This window comes from Neofelis nebulosa, chromosome 9 (assembly GCF_028018385.1).
Source record: "Neofelis nebulosa isolate mNeoNeb1 chromosome 9, mNeoNeb1.pri, whole genome shotgun sequence".
NCBI lineage: Eukaryota > Metazoa > Chordata > Mammalia > Carnivora > Felidae > Neofelis > Neofelis nebulosa.
Genome location: NC_080790.1, coordinates 30,336,859 through 30,361,590, shown reverse-complemented (window position 1 = coordinate 30,361,590; position 24,732 = coordinate 30,336,859). Strand labels below are relative to the sequence as shown.

The window sequence follows — 24,732 nt, the reverse complement described above, 5'->3', positions numbered from 1 at the left end:
TTCTTTTTGAGGGAGCCAGACCGACAGCCGAGTTGGGGAGGGGCAGAGAGCGAGGGAGACAGAATCCGAAGCAGGCTCCAGGCTCTGAGCTGTCAGCACAGAGCCCAATATGGGACTCGAACCCACAAACTGTAAGATCATGACCTGAGCCGAAGTTGGATGCTCAACCAACTGAGCCACCCAGGAGCCCCTGGGAAATTAGAGTCTTTATCTGCTTTCCTAAAGATAGAAGAGAGGCAACCCTCTCCTTCCCAGTTTTCTGGAGTATGGGTTTGGGTCCATCATTATTGCTTAGAATCCATAATCAAGCTGTGACCTCTAGAAAGAGAATGTTCTGCTGTTTGCAATGGTAAGTGTGAAGTTCTTACTGTGTTCTCTCTGGCTGAATGGGTTTGCCTCTAGAGCCTGGAGCCTGCTTCAGATTCTGTGTCTTTCTGTCTCTCTGCCCCTCCCCTACTCACTCACTCTCTGCCTCTCAAAAAAAAATGAATAAACATTAAAAAAATTTTTAAAAGAAAAGAGAAGTCTGTGGATCATGATACAAACCTCAGAGTTAGAGGAGGCCGTTTTGTTTTGGATACCAACAGATAATCAGAAATCATAGTTATGTATAAATAAATGTATCATGGTGATGTTTTAAAGCATAGTATTTAAGCAGAAGAATCATACAAAGCTCCTGTTCATAGAAAAGCAAAGGCTATTCAGATTTCATCTTGTGGATGAGTACTATGAAAATTTCCTCTTACTGAATTTGCCTTCAACGTCTTATTCTTTATGTGGCTCTAGCTGCTTTTTCTATAAGAAGTTTCTCCTTATCTAGAGGCAGGCTTAAGTTTTGACCTCCTATCCTTCTGTTTCTTGAAGGAAACCTGGTTTTGAAACAAATGGAACAGTGGGTTGCAAATTCCTTTTCCTTAAAGAAAAGTAAGGAGTTGGCTTTGGACAGGTCATGAAACATTGCATCCCACCTTATTTACTGGAATAGATGTTACGTTAAACCTGAAAATCAGGATAATTTTTAGATATTACAGGAAGACTCAAGTGGAACACACATGTGGACAAGTAATCAATGGCTTAATAAAAAAATCATTTAAATCAGCCTAGCAGTCTTAAACATAATATATACTTTATCTTATTTCAGATTAAAATTTATAAATGTACATTCACGCACCCCTCCTTTGATGTAAGGCCAAGGTCTTTTCTCTGAAAATGATTTTGCTGATTCAGTGCTGCTCTGCCTTTCTTGATAAATCAAACCTATAATGCAGTACCTGCAGTATCTAGCTTCATCTTCTTTAAAGTGGAAGAGATAATCAATGTTTTTACAAATTAAACTTTGTGCCAAATCCTCAGTGTTTAGTTTCCCCCAACTTTCAGTTGTATTTCTACCTCAAGAGAAATGTGTATCAGATCTCTTCAATATGTTGCTCAGTCTCCTAAAGAATAGCAACTCTATTTTCATAATCATATTTAAAATCTTTCTACTTCAAGTTTCATTATATTCCCAACAATATTTTGACTGGCATTTTATTTTGCCATCAATATGTTCATAATTAATAACAATCAATTTTAAAATGTCCTTTTTAATTTTTATTAAACTTAGTTCTGAATTCTGGGAGGATAAGATTATAAGAGAATAAAATGATTTACATAGATATTTATTCTCAGCTTAAAAAAATTTTAAATATAGAAACATAATCCATTAATTATGATTTAATATCCAAACGCTCTGAAAAACAAAAGCTTTTTCATTATTTATTTGCTCGTGAAACCTGAGCTGACTGTCCTCATTTGTCTTGATGTGAAGCTGAGTGGGGCTAGAGTATTGATCCGTCCCTCTTACTGTGATTCGTACTGCATCTCACGGCAGAAGTGTCCTTCTGTTAATTGGGGGGGTGCTGCCACACGTCTTGCTTGACGTATTTCTTAGTGAGGTTCACTGGCCGTACTACCTTTCATCAAAAAGTTGTGAATTGTGACCCACATCTTGACCCAAAGATTTCCGATAATCAGAACGTGAGGACTTGTAATTGTGGAGTAAAGGTGGCATTACCAGGCCACCCCTTACTTCTTGACATTCTTCCCTTGGCTCCAGTGTCACCGCACTTGCCTGGTTTTTCTTTTGTTTTTCTGGCATTGTCTTTTCAATTTCTTTCATTGTTTATTCTTATTCCACTTGTCCCTTAAGTATAAATATTTGCCCTGTGTTTTGCCCTTAACACCTTTTTTTTGTACCTCAGTCCTTGAACAAATTTACCTGGTAACATTGCTATTATTACTAAATAATAACCAGTGTTAACTACAGTGTTATATTCGTTTCAGTGTACAATATTAGCGACTCAACAATTCTGTTGTTCACTCTGTGCTCATCGTATTAGGGTACTCTTAATCTCCTTCACCCTAGCTCCACCCACCTCCCCTCTGGTAACTATCAGTTGTTGCTCTATAGTTAAGAGTCTATTTTTTTTTTTCAACTTTTTTTTTTTTTTTTTTTTTTTTAATTTATTTTTGGGACAGAGAGAGACAGAGCATGAACGGGGGAGGGTCAAAGAGAGAGGGAGACACAGAATCGGAAACAGGCTCCAGGCTCCGAGCCATCAGCCCAGAGCCTGACGCGGGGCTCGAACTCACGGACCGCGAGATCGTGACCTGGCTGAAGTCGGACGCTTAACCGACTGCGCCACCCAGGCGCCCCAAGAGTCTATTTTTTGGTTTGTGTCTCTTTTTTTTTTTTCTTTTGTTCATTTATTTTGTTTCATAAATTCCACGTATGAATGAAATCATATTGTATTTGTCTTAGTCTTATTCATTTAGCATAGGCTTATTTCATTTAGCATAATACTCTCTAGATCTGTTGATGTTGTTGCAAATGGCAAGATTTCATTCTTTTTATGGGTGAATAATATTCAATCATATATACATATATATAATGTATATATATGTAATATATATAATGTGTATATATGTAACGTATGTAATGTGTATATATGTAACGTATATAACATATATGATATGTGTGTATATATGTGTGTGTGTGTATACACACACATGCATATACACCACATCTTTATCCATTCATTTGGACATTTTGGACACTTAGGTTGCTTCCATAATTTGGCTATTATAAATGATGCTGCAGTAAACCTAGGAGTGCATGTATCCCTTTGAATTGTTTTCGTATTCTTTGGGTAGATACCTAGTAGTGCAGTTACTGGATCATAAGTTATCTCTATTTTTAACTTTTTGAGGAACCTCCATACTGTTTTCCATAGTAGCTGCACCAGTTTGCATTCCCACCAACAGGGCAATAGGGTTCCTTTTTCTCCACATCCTCACCAACATCTGTTGTTTCTGGCGTTTTTTATTTTAGTCATTCTGACAGGTGTGAGGTGATATCTCATTGTGGTTTTGATTTGCACTTCCCTGGTGGTGACTGATATTGAGCATCTACTTCGTTATTTTTTACCTTCCTCCTGAAATCCAGAACCAAGGTTCCACCTGTCTGCTGAATATCTTCCCACAGGTCCCCTACTAGTACTTTGAACTCAGCATGTTAAACTGTGCAAGGTTAAAAATGCTCACTAACTTCTCATCTCCCCCAACCTTTCCATTTTTCTTTCTTGTCTCTTAAGCAGTGGCCTCACTTTCCTCACTTTCATCCAAGTTAGAAGCTTTGGCAATCTTTGAGTCCTCACACTTTTTCTAAGGTCCCGCCCCCTCCCCCTAAAAATATTTAATTGGTTTCCAAATCCTGTGATTTCTACCTCCAAATCTCTCTCAGATGACTCTCCCTTTTTATTCCATTCCCAGTTTCATCTATATTCTCTGTCCCACAATATTATAATAGTCACTTTACTGAACACATGGCTAACCATCTAAACACCCTCTTTGCTGGCATAAATGCTGGAGCAGTCTTCCTAAAGCATAATTCTAATTGTAATCTCCCTGCCCAGAGGCCTTGGAAACTTATGATTGCCCATAGAACAAAGTCAGTATTCAGTTCTCCTGGAATTTAAATTGCACCATAATCTGATCCCACTTAACTTTGCTAATCTCATGACTTTTCCCTTGTAACTCCTCTGTATCTATACACACAGACCTTCCTGATCTCTAAACATTCCCATCTCTGTTCCTGGAAGTGATGTCTCCCTTCTCTGTTTTTAAGTGTAGTATTGCAATCCTAAAATGGTCGTGTGTGTTCATTCAATCTACGTTCTCTTCCTTGAAAACAGGGACCAGATTTTAACCCTTTATTTATTTTTTAATCTCTTCCATAGCACTCAGAATAACGTTTTATCTGTAGTAAGCAGAAATGTTGTTGAATTGAAGGATTATTCACAACTGATTCTGAACTGATATAGGCAGAAAATTTTTTCTATGAAAATTTTTGTCAAATTAGAAAATGGAGGCATAAGTAAATCACCATTCATTTTCCACATAAGAGTACAATAAATCCTACTCTTGCTATTGATTTCTGATTCAAAATAATACTGAAGCACAGCATTGGGGTTTTTTTGTTTTGTTTTCTTCATTGGTTTTATTTTATGTTTCTTCCCCAAGGAAAAAAATCATATTTATACTCTTATATGTTTTGTGTTAATTTTTTTATACAACATTAACAATGTTTTCCTTTGGCCAGGTGTGTAGTACGTGGATCGGAAGTGGAGTTGTCAGTGATCTCAATGACCTCCGTCGAGTGCACAATCTGCTTGTTTCTTCTCTGGACAAAGTGCAGGCTGGAAAAGGATCTTCTAGCCAACTGTACCGAGAGAGTGCCACAACCATGGAAAAATTGGCTGTTCTCAAAGCGTGGGCAGAGGTAACCACAGCCTATTGTTTTTGAACCATTTCCCCATCCATGAGAAAATGTTCCCCTACTCCTCCTGTAGGTAAAAAAAAATTTTATTTGGTTATTGTTCTTTTAAAACTGATCTTTGGCATGGAATGCTTTTTGAAAATCTATTATTTGCTCCTTCTCGCTGAAATACGTATATGTTTATGTCTCAAAAGAGCTCTTATGAAGCCTTTGAAAATTACAGTTTTTAATCAGTTTTTTCAAAATTTTGATATTGAGAAATTGATCCCTTAACTAATTATGTGGAAATTAGGCAGAGAAAACTACAAATATAAGTAATATAAAATATTTTATGCCAAGAATCTTTTATTTGACAGTTACCTGGCTGGCTCAGTTGGTGGAGCATGCGACTCTTGATCTTAGGGTTGTGAGTTCAAGCCCCACGTTGGGTGTAGAATTTACTTAAAAAAAAAAGTCTTTTATCTGATTAAATTTCAAGAGACTTGCCACTGCTCATTGATACCAAGATTGCAGTTTTCTGTTTGTGTGTTTTGTTTTGTTTTGTTTTGTTTTGTTTTGTTTTGTTTCTATAGCTGGCTTTACCTTTTTCATTCCACAGCCATTTTTTAAAAAATTGTGATATTGCTTTAAATTCACTTTTCCAAATTCCTTCTGCCATTTGCTTTCAAATTCTTATTATCTGACCTACAGTATTTCAAGTAACCCTCCCTCTGCCAACCAGTACCTGACTTCTCTATTTCTCTAGTATCAGTGGCTGATGACTACCCAGTAGACACTTGCTGACTCAGAGCATGCAGCATCCATGTGATATAGTTCAGATAAAGGACCTCTGAATTTTTGCTGTGCTTTTTTCCCCCACAAAAATAAAAATGGAAAAATATAGAGCTCAATAAGATATGGAAATTAGTTTTCTCTGATTTTTAGACTGTAGATCAAGCTATCCTTCAAGTAGATTATCCATGAAGGTTCCCTTATTTTTCCCTGCTGCCATTTTTGGCTTAGAAAGCAAAATAATATTTTTTGTTTGATTGATAAAATGATTGCTCTTATTGGTAAAAATTTAGTTTTTTTTCCAAATCAATGCAAACCTTTTTAGATGGAAAGTAGTATAAGAAAAAGTTACTATAATATGACTTATCTCTGTTTTCTCACTTTGAAAATGATAAAAATTCTTTGTTAATTTTCATGTATCTGAGTTTTTATCTAAAACTGCTACTTTTCTTGTCTGTAGAAATTACATTGCAGTTGATGTATTGATTTTTATCTGAAAATCTGCATTGTTCTGAACTCTCCAACCCCATTCACTCATTTCCCCAAATGTAGAGACCACTGTGGGGTCTGAAGTTCAGCACATTGGTTGCCAGTCAGCTAATTCTTTGCTGACCTGCATTAATATGCTTGATTCACCTACTAGGAAGCCTGGCATAGTTTAGTATAAAAAGCATTAAATATTGACTCAGAGGCCCTAGAACAAATTCTGTCTCTGGCATTTACCATCTTTGTGATTTTGGTCAAGTGATTCGACCTCTTAGAGCCTTTGTTTTTTCATTAGAACATGGAGATAATATCTTGTAAGGCAAGGTATATAAAAGGACCAACCACTGGGACTGGGACTGAATGGAAGACAGATCATTACTTTTAAAAAGTTAGATCAGAACCTCACATAATTTTTAAAAAAATTTTTTTTAACGTTTATTTATTTTTGAGCCAGAGAGAGACAGAGCATGAATGGGGGAGGGGCAGAGAGAGAGGGAGACACAGAATCGGAAGCAGGCTCCAGGCTCCGAGCCATCAGCCCAGAGCCCGACACGGGGCTTGAACTCACGGACCGTGAGATTGTGACCTGAGTCGAAGTCGGACGCTTAACCGACTGAGACATCCAGGCGCCCCAGAACCTCACATAATTAAATTAACAATGTACATTTGTATTTGACACATTTTTCTTTTGGGGGTAACTTGTGCTATAATTTAATGATTTGCACCTTACGCCTCAGCCTTCAATGCTGTCTAGCAATTCTTTCCCTGCTTATCTTCCTTTCCTTTATCATTCTCTTCAAATGGCCAGCATATTCTAGATTTCTCTCCTCAAGACCTTTCTTTGGTTATACTTTTTCACTCAGAAAGCTGAGGATTTCCGTTGTCCGTCTCCTCAGATTGTTTCCTTGAAATCTTTAGATTTACATGGTTTGGGAGCTTTCCCGTTAGGCATGAGTAGGAAGGGGAGACTGTTTCCAGCTCAGTGCCATCAGTCCTGCCCACCTGTGTATCTTCAGCCTCTCCCTCTACATGCTTGGTCTTCTTACCTGCTTTCTTCCCCAACTCCGCATTCTCTTTTACTCACTGCTTTCTGTCTCTCCTCATCACATCTCAGTTCACTGAAATTTTAGTATCTCCACTTCCTAAGCTCTTGGCCACCCACTTCTCAGTCCCCCACAATCTGGGGTCTTCACTGATGCAGGCTAGCTGGGTCCGAGGACCCCGAGGGGGCCCTACAGGACCAACCAGGAGGGTCTTTGGCTTTGCGCAGGATAGAAATCAAACACGAGCTGAGAGGAAGTAGGAGCAGAGTTTACTGAAGATATAGAGAGAGCAGATACAGATACCAAGTCTCTGGGAGACTTGGAAAGGAAAGGAGAGTGAGTCTCATCTTTGCTTGGGGTCTGGGGTTTTTACTGAGGACAGTGGTCTGGTGTACATGTATTCTCAGGCATCCACGGACTGGTCAAAACAAGAACAAGTGCTCAGACATGCTCCGTGAGTCACTTGTGCCCTGGAGCCTGAGGTCTCAGTGTCAAGGTGTCTGGAGTCAGTGGTCTTGGAAAACTGATGACCCTACCTGATCACTCCTTAGATATTATCTGTTGTGCCAGAAGAATCCAAGTATTGTTTAAAAGACTATGAATATGTATATACAACTTATCTGGAATGTTAACGATATTTTCTTATTTTCTTCATTTTATGCTTCTCATTTTTCTATTTTTCTTGTGTGATATCTAATAAGAAAAATAAGCCAAAATTTGTTAAAAAAATAATTCTAAAAAATATATTCTCCTGTATTGGAAGTAGCAATATAAATTATAGAACCCTTTTGGAAAGGTTTTGACAGTGTCTGTTTACAGCCATAAAAAGATTTATAATCAGTAATGCAGTAATTCTGTTTCTGAGACTTTATCTAGGAAAGAATATCCATAATGTAGGAAGGAAGTGTTTACAAAAAAGGTTTACTTGGAACATTATTTATAATGTGAAGAACTGAGCACCTTTTGTCTTTGAAAACTATAAGTAGTCTTTTTTAAGATTCTGAAGGCTGACTAGAGAATCAGAAGTAAATATAAAATTTCAACAATGGGGAAATTGTTAGACCTATTATTGCTCACCCCCTGCAGCCATGAAGAGTAATGGTTATGAAGACTAGGATTCCATGGGAAAACCTTATGATATGTTAGAAGATAAAATTAAACCCAAAGTTCTCTGTACAACAGCATTCCAGCTTACAAAGACAGAATATGATAACCTGGAAATTGGAATTATAGTAATTTTAAAAACCCATTTCCAAGACTTTTTATAGTATAACTTTTTTTTTTATTATTTAAAAAAATTTTTTTTCAACGTTTTTTATTTATTTTTGGGACAGAGAGAGACAGAGCATGAACGGGGGAGGGGCAGAGAGAGAGGGAGACATAGAATCGGAAACAGGCTCCAGGCTCCGAGCCATCAGCCCAGAGCCCGACGCGGGGCTCGAACTCACAGACCGCGAGATCGTGACCTGGCTGAAGTCGGACGCTTAACCGACTGCGCCACCCAGGCGCCCCTATAGTATAACTTTTTAAATAACATCAAAAGTTAAGGGAAGATACATAACATCTGGTCTATAAATCCTGTAGTGACCTCTTCTCTTCCCCACTGCATATAGAGTAAAACCTTCACCTACTTTTGCCTCCTAGTCTCTGCTCAGTCTGTACCACTTGCCAAAGCCTAAATGCATGCACAAAAACAAACGTATATAACTGTAACAAAGAAGAATCTTTAAAATTATGATTTAGGAGGGGCGCCTGGGTGGCTCAGTCAGTTAAGCATCCGACTTCAGCTCAGGTCATGATCTCACGGTTCATGAGTTTGAGCCCCGCGTCGGGCGTCGGGCTGTGTGCTGACAGCTCAGAGCCTGGAACCTGCTTTGGATTCCATGTCTCTCTCTATCTCTGTCTCTATCTCTATCTCTATCTCTATCTCTTTCTTCCCTCCCCTGCTCACGCTGTGTGTGTCTCTCTCAAAAATGAATAAACTTAAAACAATTTTTTTAAAATTATGATTTAGGAAGTTGCTATTATACATCCTTTTGGTTTACCAAGTGGAGAGAAAGGATATGGATAATATATATGTAAGCAGTAAATTATATGCTCATCTCTCTGTTATAAAGACTAGATTGCTAACTATCACTTAAGGGGTTAGAAGGATATTTATGGAAATCCTTTCTGTGGCCCTTCCCTCTTGCCCCAGCCTTTTTCTTTGAATGCTGTCCAATTGTGTCTAATAAGTCTGTGAAAGTAGAGACAGTAAACAGGAAGTTATACCCTATGACGAAAAGAAAAAGTTAAAAAAAGACACACATAAAAGGGGGCTTTGTAAAGTATAGCAAGAGAAACCAGAAGAAATTCAGAGAACCCTACTCAAGGAATATTTTATGAGAGGAATAGAAGTCAGAGCAATAAAAACAAATTACCTCCAAAGCAGGTGGAATTATTCTTTGGAGGCTCTCAGGAACTCATGAGGCTGTATCCTCTCCAGTGTCTGTACTCAGCTACTTTTGGTAATTCAATTGTATAATCATAGCAACTTAGATCATGTCATTTCTTAGTATTATGCCTTGTTATTTTCTCCTCCTGAATACCGCACTAGGTATATGTGGTTGCTATGAATATTAAGAAGGAAGCGGAGTCAAAACCAAAAAGAGCAATTAAAAGCACTGATGATGATGATGATGATTTCGGTACCATAGATGAACTACCGCCAGATAGCTTAATCACACTTGTGCAACCCGAGCTGCCAACACTCAGCCGCCTGTGGTTGGCAGCACTAAAAGACTACGCGCTTTTGACTTTACCAGCCGAATTTGCTAGTCAGCTCCCCGCAGATGGTAAGTACTGCGTTCAGAGTTTGGCCTTTATGGAGTTCAGAGTAGTAATGAAACAAAATGTAATGGGTGGAAGCTAGCGACAATCACTAATAATATTATGATATAACTTCTACATCTTAAATTTATAAAGATAGTATAACATTTTAAATTTAAATTTTTAATTATTGATAATTTAATAAAGTGATTTAAGATGTAGCAATAACATTTTCAATTTCTGTAGACTTAAACTTGGCATTCTCTCACTTGGAGCCTGTTCTCCATATTGAATTTCTGAATTCAAATACAGCCTTAAGCTTATTTGTTAACCCAAGCAAACATGTTCTCCCTGTTATGATAATAACTTTATGAGCTAACATACTCTAAATAACTATGCATAACAAGTCATTACGCATAACTATAATGAAGTTTATTGCTGTGCTGGTCAGTGAATGCAAGGACAGATGGGGGAAATCTTCAGTTTGGCAGTGTAAACAGGAGATGGGGGAGAATGGCAGGGGGGAGTTGAAAGAAAGAGAAACAAGGGACAGAGTTCTCTGTCTCTGCAACAGAGAGAAAGGCGACAGAAAGAGTGATGGAAAGCGAAGGCGACCAGGGCTTTAGGGAGTGTCTGGCAACAGTGGAGAGGAAGCCTGTGGCCACAAGGTAGAGAAAGGTACTGGGTTCCCAGCAGCATCCACAGTTGCAGAGGAAAGACTGGAAACCCTAGCATTGGTGAGGAAAACACAGGCACTCCAGTTCAGCAGTGGCAGGAAAGACGTTAGTTTTGGTGGCTTGGTAATGAAGAGAATCTCAATTGGTCAGATTGCTCTTTTGTATGTGCTGTGTCTGAATTGTGTGTCCCCTCAAAATTCACGTGTTGAAACCTAATCCCCATGGTGATGGTATCAGAAAGTGAGGTCTTTGAGAAGTGCTTAGGTCATGAGACGGAGCCCTTCTGAATGGGATTGGTACCCTTGTAGAAGAGACCCCACATGGAGTCAGAGAGATGGCCCTTAACCGAGCATGCTGGCACGTGATCTCAGACTTCCTGCCTCCAGAACTGTGAGAAATAAATTCTGTTGTTTATAAGCCACCCAGTCTGTGGTGTTTTGTTATAGCAGCCCAAATGGACTAACACAGTAAGTGATGAGTATTTTTAAGTTAGCTGTTGATAAATGGTTAAACACTTACAATAAAGAGTAATGGCTTTGATTGGCTTGATTATTTTACAGGCGGAGCATTTTATACTCCTGAGACTATTGATACAGCTAGACTTCACTACCGGAATTCCTGGGCCCCGATTCTCCACGCAGTGGCACTTTGGTTAAATAGCACAGGATTCACGTGTTCAGAGTCTGCAGAAGCAGCAGTGATACCTGGCTTACAAAAACGTTCTACACCCGTCAATTTAAACCAGGCATCAGGAGCAACACCTAGTGCTAAATCTTTGCCAGAAATTAACAAAGATAGAATGCATCTGATTTTAGGTAGGTGTGTCATATTACTGTATTTCGAGATGTGTCATTTCTGAAAATTCATATCTGTAGGGAAGAAAAAAAATCTCTTTTCTATCTTCTTAGGTTCTGTGGCTGGCCTAAGAATTAAATTGATATGAGACAGATTAACAAGAGAAGAGCACACAGATTTTTTTAATATTTTCAACCTGAAGTAGCCATTAGGCCCAAAAACTTACATGCCATTCTGCACAAAGAACAGTAAATGATAGGAATGTGACAAGAAAGGGCTTTGGGCCAGGGGCAGTAAACTGTGGGACAGGGCTAGGAAATATGTGCGGGAAACTGGTTTTAGTAGGTTTGTTTGTACAGGTCTATTTCAGCGTTGACTCCCAGTCTGGTCTTCCTGATACAGGGAGGGCACCTTTCTCATGAGAAATTTTATGACCTGCTTGTAGGTAGAAAGGGGTCTTCTGTTCATCAAGTACCTTCAGCTCAAAATAACCAATATGCCAGAGAGGCATATTTTGGTGTGGCATGTTCTGAACTCCTCCATCTTTCATTTTAATGCCATAGAAAAGTTTTATGTATTGCAGTTCAGAGAGGGAATAATAAAAGAATTTTTAAGTACATTTTCTAAATTACTAACTGAATTTTTAATATAAAAATTTAATTATTAAAAATATTCTGGGGCGCCAGGGTGGCTCAGTCGGCTAAGCATCTGACTCTTGATTTTGGCTCAGGTCATGATCCCAGGGTTGTGGGATTGAGCCCTGTGTTGAGCTCTGTGCTAAGTGTGGACCCTGCTTGGGATTGTCTCTCTCTCTGTCTCTGTCTCTGTCTCTCTCTCTGTCTTTCTCTCTCTCTCTCTCTCTCTCTCTCTCTCTCTCTCTCTCTCTCCTCCTGCCCTTCTCCCCTGCTCACATGCTCTCTCTCTAAAACAAACAAACAAACAAAACTACTCTAAAAATTTTACCTGTCGTGTCTACTCACAGAGCAGTACTGAATAATTTTCAAGAAAAAAAAGCTACATTTTTCTTTTTCAACAACAGATTTTATTTTTAGTTGGCACTTAACAGATTGTCCCATGAGGAAATAACAAATGCAAAGTTAAAGCAAATTTGAATAAATTTCAATTTATAATTGCTTTATAGGTGTTCTTTTAACATTAAGATATTATAGATTCTAATGAGGCTCTTAAGTGGTCTTATCTTTTCTGGGAGGGGAAAGGAACACAGTGGTAAAATGAAATTATAGAACTCGTCAGTAAATCTTCTACATGAAAATATGAGAGACTTCTAGAACTATGACCTTACCCTTATGCAAATTAAAAACAATTGTTACCTGGAGCTCCTTGGTGGTTCAGTCAGTTGGGTGACTCATTCTTGGTTTCAGCTCAGGTCACCATCTCACAGTTCATGAGTTCAGGCTCTGCGTTGGGCTCCACAGCTGGTAGTGTCGAGCCTGCTTGGGATTCTCTCTCTCTCTCTGCCTTTCTCTCTGCCCCTCTCCTGCTCACGCTGTCTCTCTCAAAATAAATAGATTAAAAAAAAAAAAAATTGTTACCCAAGATATCCGTTGTGCATCTGTAGCTTGCCACTAAAAAAACTTTGTAGATATGAAAATTGTTTGGCAACCATTTAATGAGAGTTAATTGTATAACTTTCATAAGTTTATTTTTAAAAGTCCTAGAAAGAAAAAATTGAGTATCTTCTTAATCAACTTGATGACTGTGGAACTGCCTCCCTCCCCCAACCTCCAATTTCATTGGACGCTACAATCTGTAGTTACAAATCTGTATTCTAAAAAGCTAGAATCTGTATTCTAAAGTTTGGCTGCTGCTTTTGGTAACCATTTGGAAGTCTACTTCAAGGTAGCATTAAATATATGCTAAAGCATCTGACAAAGAAATAGGAAAAATAGAGAAAAAAAATTGATGCGGAAGCAACGAAGTATGTGATGGTGACAAATGTGTATCTTTATTATGTACATCGCAGGTGTGAGTATACAGTTCCTTTGTTCCCCTAGACCCGAGGAGCCTATTGAACACGTCACAGCATGTCTACAGGCCTTACACACCTTGTTAGATTCTCCTTATGCCCGAGTCCATATCGCAGAAGATCAGGTACAGTGTATTTCTATAACAGTTTCTATAAATCGTATGCTTTGTTTTCGTCATATTTATCTTAAGATAATTTTCTCCCTTACGAGATAAATCTTATGTAGTAACTATTCAGGATTTTGGCTTTATCTAAGACATTATACTGAATGTTGGATAACCAGGCACAGCCCGCGTAGAGATTGGTCAGTATATCTTCGGAGATGTGTTCATCGGCAGTCAAGTACAACTAAAAATTAAGGGATGCCTTCCATCCCAGTTAATGATTCTACTAAAAAGGGGCTGAAGTAATTTATAAGGCTATTAAGTAAATTATACCACTTTTAAATGTTTGATAAAGTTTTATCTCTCATTTAATGAGATTGTTTTTTGTACTGCTCAAGTACTCCTCTAAACAGTTTAATGAATTGCTTTTTCTAATTTCTGTGTGGATTATTTAGAGGCCTTTATTCATGTTCCAGAAGCAAGCTACCAGCGGATTTGTTACTCTTCTTTTTAATTCGAAATTCTTTCCCTGGGGGCACCTGGGTGGCTCAGTCTGTTAAGCGTCTGACTTCAGCTCAGGTCATGATCTCATGGTTGATAGGTTGGAGCCCCGCATCAGGCTCTGTGCTGACAACTGGAGCCTGGAGCCTGCTTCGGATTCTGTGTCTCCCTCTCTCTCTCTCTCTCTCTCTCTGCCCCTCCCCTGCTCGTGCTCTGTCTGTCTGTCTCTCTCAAAAATAAAATAAAAACATGAAAAAAATTTATGTTCTTTTCATAAGAAACATCTTTTTGGTTGCCATCACTACCATGTGGGGTAATTTTCTACAAACCACAAACTAACAGATAAAAAACAAAGTTGCTGTCATTTCATTATATATTCATTGCACCCCAGCCTTGCATCCTGAAGCTATTCCTCAGCTGTACTACAGATTGCTGCAAGAAACTTCAGGGTTGTCTTCAAATAGTCACACATATAAAATTCAATCTGTGAATGAAAAGGGAATACTATATTTACACTCAGTAATTTGGGTGTTAACATAATTTGTCCCACACCTAACTACCTAGCTATTTTTTGCACATAATAGTGTTTTGTTTATGCAAGCACTGCTTTACACTTGGATGGGTTTTGTTTTTTTTTTCTCCTGAGTTGGTTCCTGTGATTTCAATATCATCAGAGTACATTGACTCAAAAATTGTATTCATTCACCCAACAACTTTTACTCTGTGCCTGTCCTGGCATCAGACACATTTTGAGGCTATGGGTATCAAAAATGGTTTCACTGCACCTGGATTAGGAGACCAGTACAATATGATAAGTGCTGAGCTAGCGGATGTAACGGTCTGATGAGGAGAGAGGGGAGGAGTGCTGACATTATCAAGGAAAATAAAGATTGGGTTGTCAAAGGAGATGATGGTTGGATTACATCTTAAAAGAGTTATGAGTGAGGCAGCACAAGAGGAATGGGTTTTCCTCTCCAAGAGAGAACCAGATACAAAGACAAGAAGGTATGAAGAACAGGACCAGTTCAAGGACACTACTATCATTTACTATGGCTAAGGCAAAAGGAGCATGTGGGGGTTGTTAGATGAGGCTGGACAATGGGGAAAAGGCCAGCTCATGAAGATTCCTTTAATGGCATGTTAAAGCGTTTAAAATCTATCTTGAAAGTGGTAAGGAATCATTAAAAATGTTAAAATAGGGGCACCTGGGTGGCTCAATCGGTTAAGCATCTGACTTCAGCTCAGAGCATGATCTTGCAGTTCATGGGTTTGAGCCCCATGTTCGGCTCTGTGCTGACAGCTTGGAGGGAGCCTGCTTCAGATTCTGTGGCTTCCTCTCTCTCTCTGCCCCTCCTCTGCTCATGCTTGCTCTCCCCTCTCTGTCTCTGTCTTTCTTTCAAAAATAAATATTAAAAAAAAATTAATGTTAAAATAGAGGAATGACATGATTAAACTTATATTTAAGAATATGGTAGATATAGATTTGATCACTTTCATCAATCTCATAGAGATTGGTCTGTAAGAGATGATAAGGGAGGCAGGGTGACCAAATTAAGAGGCTCTTTTCATAATTCCAAAGAAGTGATGAATTACACTGGCCTAGGAAACTGAACAAAGGAAGAAGAAAAGAGGGCCAAGACTGGAGCCTGAGGGATAAATAGCAAATAAGGATGGAGATGAGGGAAGTAAGTCAACAGTGGAGATCACTAGAGTGGTAGGAGGAGAACTAAGAACAGAGTTACTAGGGCAAGAGAGAGTTTCAGAGATAGACAAGTCTCAGAAGAAACAGGATCCAGTATATAAGGACATAAGAGAGTCCCAAGGAGGTTACTGGTGACTTTAGGCAGAGCCAGACAGTGGAAGAGTGAGGAGTAAATGAGAGGGTGAAGGAAGTGGAAGCATCTATCTAGGCTGGGAACAGAGGAAGAGATAGAAAGGACATAGAGGCAAGAGAGAAGGATCTGACTGGGTTCGGGGGAGGAGGGCGAATTAGACAGGAAAGACTTGAGTGTTTTCCTTATACTGGGGAGAAGAGCCTAAGCAGAGAGAGAGAGAGGTTGATGATATATGAAGTACAATCAAGGTCCTTGAAGAACCCTTGGGAGGTCAAATAGGATAGGATAGGAAGCAAATGAGGAAAGATGAACCAGCCTTGGGTAGAGCCTGGATACTTAGTCTTAAGAAAAAAGGCAAAGGTGGCTTTGGTTATAGTTAAGTGTTTTTTTTCCCCTTTGAAATCTGAGGCAGGATCATTGGATGGGTTTGAGGTGGAAGATTGTAAGAAGCTTAAAATGAGTGGTGAAAGTTTGTAATAATTGCTGAGATCAATTGGACAGGGACTTACTAGAAGGGCTTAGAGTCCCTGTTAGACAACTCCTGGTGCTCAGCTAGGATTGGAAATCATACATTTAGTGGCATTGTACTTTAGCAATGCCATTTAGTTCAAATGGAGGAAAGAAATAGGAGAATGATCATTTTTTTAATTTTTTTTTTTTCAACATTTTTAATTTATTTTTGGGACAGAGAGAGACAGAGCATGAACGGGGGAGGGGCAGAGAGAGAGGGAGACACAGAATCGGAAACAGGCTCCAGGCTCCGAGCCATCAGCCCAGAGCCTGACGCGGGGCTCGAACTCACGGACCGCGAGATCGTGACCTGGCTGAAGTCGGACGCTTAACCGACTGCGCCACCCAGGCGCCCCTGATCATTTTTTTAATATAAAAATTACTCAAACGCAAAAATAATTTGTTGACTGAAAAGGTGTTGGGATACACTATGACCATTTCTCAAGATTGTTATAATTTTCTTACTTGTTACATGGTCATAAATGTTAACTTTAGTTACCAACTTTATTCTTACACGCATATTTTCTTAGATTTTAATAACCTAAATTTATCCTTTGAAATTAAGATAAATTAAGTTTACCTGAATTAATTTATAATAGCTGATTGGCGTAGAGTTGCTGAGTGTTTTGCACCGCCTCCTGCTGACCTGGAACCCCCCATCTGTCCAACTGCTGGTTACTGGAGTTGTACAACAGATAGTAAGAGCTGCTCAGGATTATTTGCAAGAAAAAAGAAACACTCTAAGTAAGTACTAGAAATTATGCTAACTTTGAAATAGATCTTATTTGTACTCTGACATTTTAAGTATCAATGCCAGCAAGTTTTTAATAAAAATTTTAATCAAAAAATTTAACCATATATATAGAAGATTTGCAGTTGATTTTGCTTTAATTAGAAAGAGACAAATAAGGGGCACCTGAGTGGCTCACTCAGTTGAGCATCTGACTCTTGGTTTCAGCTCGGTTATGATCCCAGGGTTGTGGCATTGAGCCCTGTCGGGCTCCGTGCTGAGTGTGGAGCCTGTTTAAGAGTCTCTCTCTCCCGCTCCCTCTGCCCTGCTTGTGCTCTCTCTCTAAAAAAACTAAACAGGGGCGCCTGGGTGGCTCAGTCGGTTGGGCGTCCAACTTCGGCTCAGGTCATGATCTCGTGGTCTGTGAGTTCAAGCCCCACATCAGGCTCTGGGCTGACAGCTCAGAGCCTGGAGCCTGTTTCGGATTCTGTGTCTCCCTCTCTCTCTGACTCTCCCCTGCTCATGCTCTGACTCTCTCTGTCTCAAAAATAAATAAATGTTAAAAAAATTTTTTTAAAAATTAAAAAAACTAAACAAACAAAAAACCCAAAGGAAATTGCTGATAGCTATTTCTCACCTTCAAAATTGTCAAGTTGATATGGTTCAATCTAACATGTGTGTTACTCGTAATATGAAATACATTCCAAATAAAAATACCTAATAAAAATTTTTGAAGTCAAAAATGAATTGCCCTTTACCTTTTGAAAAAAATTTTTAACGTTTTTTTATTTATTTTTGAGACAGAGAGAGACAGACTATGAATGGGGGAGGGGCAGAGAGAGAGGGAGACACAGAATGGGAAGCAGGCTCCAGGCTCTCAGCCATCAGCCCAGAGCCTGACACGGGGCTTGAACTCACGGAACGTGAGATCGTGACCTGAGCTGAAGTCGGACACTTAACCGACTGAGCCACCCAGGCACCCCTGAATTGTCCTTTACCTTTAAGGAGAGGTCAATAAACAGAATTCTAGGAAGGCAGAGAATTATTCTGAAAGACATGTGCTATCAGTTAGACATTCAGTTATGAATTCTTTTGAAAGAATTTCTCAAATATACTTATTGTGTAGTTTTATCTACTCTGTGCTATTTTTTTTTTTTTTTGCTGGAAATTGTACCCATTTTTTCCCCCCAAGATGAAGATGATATGGAAAAAGAACCCTGTCCTGTAGTAGGAGAAGGAGGTGACAGCGGTGGTCTTGTTCCTGGAAAATCTCTTGTGTTTGCAACTATGGAGCTGTTGATGTTCATTTTAGTGCGACATATGCCACATCTCAGTACCAAGATGTCCGACTCCCCCAGTCACGTAGCCACTAAAACTCGACTGTCAGAAGAAAGTGCTCGTCTGGTGGCAGCCACAGTTACCATACTCTCTGACTTACCGTCCCTTTGCTCGCCTGCTGGTACAGTATTGAACACTATTTGCAAATGCATTATATTGCAGTAGACAAAGATGAGCCTTCCTTTGTTTTTAAGTGCTGTTATGACTTGTTTTCCCTCTTAAAACTCAAGTATGAAAGAAGTCAGTCTTTTATGACGTTTACCTTTTGGAGCCTATAAATGTTAAGGATTTAAAAAACCAAAAACTCAAGATGCTCTTCAGATATATTTCAGACAAACCAGCAAAGAGATAGAAGCACAGCTTGAAGCAAGACACTGAATGTTAGTGGATAGACATAAGGCGGGACGACTAAACCTGTTAGTTTCTGGTCTAGTTGCCACTTTTGAGTAACACTGACAAACTAATAAACATCAGATGACTGTGACAACCAACTGTAAGGAAGAACTAGAGAAATTATAGCTGCACAGATTATAGCTGTCTGCAGATACCTGAAAAATACCAGATGGAAACTTAGACTTTCCCTCTACTTATCTAGGAGGAGAAATAAGAGAAATAGTATCAGGAGATATAAAGGCAAATTTCAGCTCAATGCAAGCCTGTGGATGTAAAAATAATGAATTCTCTATTGCTGGGGCTTTGCAGGCCAGCTACGATGGCTGCATGGAAACATGGTGAGGGGCATCTTCCCTGAGGTGGGGGTTTGAATTCAATGACCTTCGAGTTCTTTTAGCTAGAAATTCTGGAATTTTTTTCATTTCTTCTTTGCTTGCCCATATAGTCTTTTCATCATTTTTCCCAGCATGGTTAAGGCTGACTTGAATACACTGAAGATTGATTACATGTCTTAGAATTGTTACATGATTCAATAAGTTACTCAGATGCTTCTCAAAGGATATGGTAGTGCTTCCCTCCTGGTTCTCTATCTTCCTTTCTCATTTTCATTTTGAAGGGCATGATTAGATGAAATACTGGAAATAATAAAAATAAGGCTAGCCAGAATAAGAAAGAAAATATTGTCTTCTTTGAAATAACTTGCCACTTTCTCATTTTCTTTTTTAACATTGAATTAAGTAATAGGAATGCAGTACATTTTGTAAAACAACAAGGAAAAAAAATAATATTAAACCACAATCAAATGTGAAAACAATTGGAAGAACTGTAATATGAGAACTGAGTAGTTATGAGGTAATCTGATTTGTTTTCAATTCAGGATGTATGACAATCCTGCCCACAATTCTGTTTTTAATTGCAAGAATATTGAAAGACACAGCAATAAAATCGGCAGATAATCAGGTTCCTCCACCAGTCAGTGCAGCTCTTCAAGGGATTAAAAGCATCGTGACACTCTCGATGGCCAAGACGGAGGACACTCAGAAACAGTGGACAGCTCTAATTCGCAGCACTCTTGCATGCATCCTGGAATATTCTCAGCCAGGTAACCTAAACAGGGCTTAAAATCCATAATGTATTGGGATATCTGTATGCCAATAAGTAGTTGAATGAGCTTATCAGAAAAGTGCTATAGAACACTGAAGCAACTCAGAGATGTCTTGTAGTCATGTTAGATAGGAATGTTAGTACCCCTTTCTGGATATTTGGATATTGACTGTAAATGTCCTTGTCATAGCACTTAAATACATGTTGGAGGTTCCCCAGGCCAAAAAGGACAGAAAATTTCAGAAAACATACTCAGAATCAAATTGATATGTGTTAAAATATTTTTTTGCTTCCATTTTTTAAAATAAATAAAATAAAATAGAGAAAGTTGAAGTATCTGTCACTCACCAAGCTTATCCTCAAATGAAACCACAGTCTTGATTTAGATATATTTCATTCCAGAAATATTTTTATATGTAAATAAATATACTTTTTGTATTAATAAATATATGTCCTTATTAATAAATAATAAAAATAAATGTATATATTAATAAATGTATACATGGGTTATATATAAAATGAGGTAAATAACCATGAGCAATATATAGTATTTTTGTGTTTTAAAATTTTTTTAATGTTTTTATTTATTTTTGAGATAGAGACAGAGCATGAGCAGGGGAGGGGCAGAGAGAGAGGGAGACACAGAATCTGAAGCAGGCTCCAGGCTCTGAGCTGTCAGCACAGAGCCCGACTCACGGGGTGTGAGATCATGACCTGAGCTGAAGTCGGACGCCCAACCGACTTGAGCCATCCAGGCACCCCTCTTTTGTGTTTTTCAATCGACATAAGTAATGTCACAGCATATCATTCTGCCATTACGTTCTCACTCAAGAGTAAGGTTTTTTGGAGCTATTAATGTGTACATATAAAACTCTCATTTATTCCTTCTATATAATTTCTATATAGTTTCCATCACATGAATTTTTCAGTTATTATTCATTCCCTGTCAGTTGATATTTCTGCTGTTTCAGATTTTTCCCCATTATAAAAATTGCTGCCATGAACATCTTTATAAATTGTTCACACACTTGTGCTAATGCGATTTTCTGGGGTACACCGCTAGAGATGGAATTGATGACATATTTTAACTTTAATTTTATCAGACCTGGCCAAATTGCTCTCCAAAGTAGCCATGTGAATTTAAACACCCACCAGCAGTGGATGATAATCTCTGTTTCTCCATGTCCTCACCAAGACTTGGTATTTCAGACTTTTAAATTTTGCTCTCTGATGGGTAAAATGTACTGTCTCGTTGTTTTAATGTGCATTTCTCATTTTCCTAGTGAGTATAATAAGCATTCTTCATGCTTGTGTTTAATTTTGAGGGAAATGCTTATTTGCACTTTTGTTCATTTCTATTCTGTGTTTGACTTTTTCTTTCATTTTATTTCTGTTGTAAAGACAGAAACAAAGACTGAAGACAAAGAATAATAAAGATTTGCCGTGTCACGTTTCACCTATTAAAATTTGCCACGTCACCTTTCACGCATTTCCACACTAAAACTGTGGAGCAGGCCCATGAATTAACAGACAGGACAACGAAACACACAAATTGCTTTAAAACAGACATTTATCCACATGAGAATATAATACATGATAAAGACCATTCATTATCCTTCAAATGGTTTGTGTCAGGTAGCTGTTTGAGATATCAGTTCCAGTTAGGCCCTCACCTTAGATCATGACTCAAAATAAATACCAGATAAATTAAAATGATAATATAACATTTTAAAGATAGTTACAGAAAATACATGTACAACTTTTATGTAAGGATGGCAACAGAGTGTGTAAGTGTAAGAACGGAAAATATCACAGAGGTAAATATCAACATACTAGGCTATAGAGTAATTAACTTCTACCTGTCAAAACCTCTTACATTAAAAGGTAGCTGAAAAAAAAGACAGCTGAAAAACTGACAACAATATTTATGTTAGTGTTAATATCATTAATATACAAAGAAGTCTTGTAAGATAAACATTTAACACCCAATAGAAGGGGAAAGAACACACATTAGTAAAAGTAGAGATGACCACCAAGCATATAAAAAAAAAATCAACCACATTAATAAGCAAAGAAATACGAACAAAAATGAAGTAATATCAAATTTTTCTTGTAAAGTTGATTTTTTTTTAAATGTGATTGTACAGTTGGCATTGGTACCCGTAGAACATTTTCATACTTTGCTGAAGGGAGTTTAAAATGGTTTAAACTTTTAGGGAATCAATTCTATAGAATGTGCAAAGCGTTTTCAAGGATTCATTATGTTCAAGGTTATTTATCACAGTCTGTTTTACAATAGTGAAAATATGTGATAAATATAATTACCTGGCAGTGGGAAAAATTATAAAATACATGATTATATATTAATTTGGATTATATATCCATTATATGTATTAAAATCATATTTATAAATACATACAAAAAGAACGCAGACCAGAAGGATTTAAAAGAGTACCTAGAAATTAAACGGTCACTTGATGGTAGAATTACTTTTATTTCCTTCCCTAGACCATTTTTATATGTTAAACAATGACCTTGTGTTATTTTTATTATCTGAATTTTTAAAAATGTATTTGGAAAGGAAAACTTCAATTCGTTTTATTAGTGCTACTGGAACTATTTTAGCTGTATCCCGAGTGAATGTTTATAACCAACTAAAGAAATGTTAAATGCCATATTTATATATGTATGTGTATGTATATATGTGTAAGTACATAAATAGATACGAGTAACAAGATAAATAGTTAAGAATTTGTTTAAAAATCTAAATATTGTTTTAATTTTCACGGGGCAGTTCCGTAGTCAATAATCATGTTTTTTAAATTGTCAGTTATAAGGGAAGGTTTTGATATTTTATCAGTCTAGTAATATTAAATTAATTCAAAAGTATGATGAAAGAATGAACTTGCCTAAGATATTCTGTCCAGAACTGAACTCTTAGGAGATGGTCAATATGAAAATGGGATCCAGGCCGCAAGTACCATTGTGTATAATATATGTATAGTATATGTAAGCAAGGCAAGCAGAATCCCTTGCTTTTACAAGAAAAGTTTTGTAATTGAGAATTTTTATTATGGAAATCATATTTCCTAGTATAAAACCTGAGACTTCCACTTAGAAAAAATGTACATATGTATGTATGTGAACACATACACCCACGAATAGAAATCTCTTTGGATGTAGTGTATACTCTTAATATCGCTGCAGTTTTTTTTTTTTTCATTTCTAAAAACTTCAATTTTGAATAGATTTCAAACTTTTTAAAAGTTACAAGAATAACATAGTTAACTACAGTATACTCTTCTCCTCAATTCACCAGCTGTTAACATTTTGCCACGTATCTTATTACCCTATAATCCACATGTTATTGTTAATATTATCGTTGTTAATTATGCTGAGCCATTTGAGAATACACTGAAGTCATCATGACTCTTTACTACTAAATGCTTTATGGCTATTCTAAGAACAAGAACATTTTCTTACATAACCACAGAAGAATTATCACATGTAAGCAATTTAACATTGATATAATGCTATTGTTATTCATATTCAAATTTACCAGTTGTCCTAATAATGACTTGAATAGAAGTTTTTTCTTTTTCTTTTTGATACAGTCCAAGATCACGCATTGTACTTGTCTTAATGCTTTAGTCTTCTTTAATCTGAGGCAGTCTCTCTCAGCTTTTCTTTATCTTTCATGATGTTGTCCTTTAAAAGTGCAGACCATCTATTTTATAGATTGTTTTTCAGTTTGGAATTGTGTGTGTGTGTGTGTGTGTGTGTGTGTGTGTGTGTGTTGTGCTTAGATTCAGGTTATGCTTTTTTGGCAGGAATACTGTATGATTTTGTTAGGTCTTTCTCAGTGCATCATGTAAAGAGGCATATAATGGTGTTTCGTCTCATTATTAGGAGTCTTTTTTTTTTAATGTTTATTTTTGAGAGAGTGAGAGACAGAGAATGAGCATGAGTGGGGGAGACGCATAGAGAGAAAGAGATGGAGACACAGAATCCGAAGCAGGCTTCAGGCCCTGAGCTGTCAGCACAGAGCCCCATGCAGGGCTTGAACTCACGAACCATGAGATCATGACCTGAGCCAAAGTCAGATGCTTAACTGACTGAGCCACCCAGGCACCCCCCCCGCCCATTATTAGGAGTCTTAACTTTAATAACTTGTTTAAGATGCTGTCTGCCATATTTCTCCACTATAAAGTTTACATTTTTCCCTTTTACAATTAGTAAGGAATTTGTAGGGAGATACTTTGAAACTATGTCAATTATCTGTTTCCCATTAAGCTTTTACCCAATGGTTTTTGTTTTTGTTTTTGTTTATTAAGTAAGCCCTACCCCCAGTGTGGACGTTGAATTCATGACCCTGAGATCAAGGGTCACATGCTCCACCAACCCAGCCAGCCAGGCGTGCCATACCCAGTCGTTTTAATATCTGTTATACCTGAACCAGTTCTTACTGTGATGATGTCAAAATGATAATTTTCTAACTTCTTCATTAGTTTTCTTCCTTTTGCATTTATTAGCTGGCATTTCTCTGAAAGGAAGAGCTTTTTCTTTGCCTTCATTTGTTATTTTTTATATGGTTGTTGTTTATTACTATCAGTACAGACTTATGATTCTTTTTTTAGTTCAGTGGGTCCATTAATGTCATTTTGACATATCTCCATTATTTCCTGAGCACATTTTTACTTTCTGGCACCAAGATGTGGCAGACTTACCTTATGTTTTCCCTATTACTGTTCTGGAATTAGTCACTTCTCTAAAAAAGCCCTGGTTTCTTTTAGTAGGAAATGGTATTTAGATAGCAGATCTTAAAGTCGCAATT

General features: G+C 37.7%; 1 protein-coding gene across 2 annotated transcripts in view; it reads left to right on the top strand.

Moving 5' to 3' along the window:
• HEATR5B (HEAT repeat containing 5B) overlaps positions 1–24,732 on the top strand; it is a 100,053-nt gene that overhangs the window by 67,005 nt on the left and 8,316 nt on the right. For both annotated transcript variants that reach the window (XM_058683030.1, XM_058683031.1), the window contains exons 27-33: positions 4,640–4,819; positions 9,713–9,950; positions 11,162–11,416; positions 13,381–13,508; positions 16,933–17,077; positions 18,256–18,522; positions 19,672–19,896. In XM_058683030.1, coding sequence (XP_058539013.1) covers positions 4,640–4,819; positions 9,713–9,950; positions 11,162–11,416; positions 13,381–13,508; positions 16,933–17,077; positions 18,256–18,522; positions 19,672–19,896 — 1,438 coding nt within the window. The remainder of the gene's footprint in view (positions 1–4,639; positions 4,820–9,712; positions 9,951–11,161; positions 11,417–13,380; positions 13,509–16,932; positions 17,078–18,255; positions 18,523–19,671; positions 19,897–24,732) is intronic.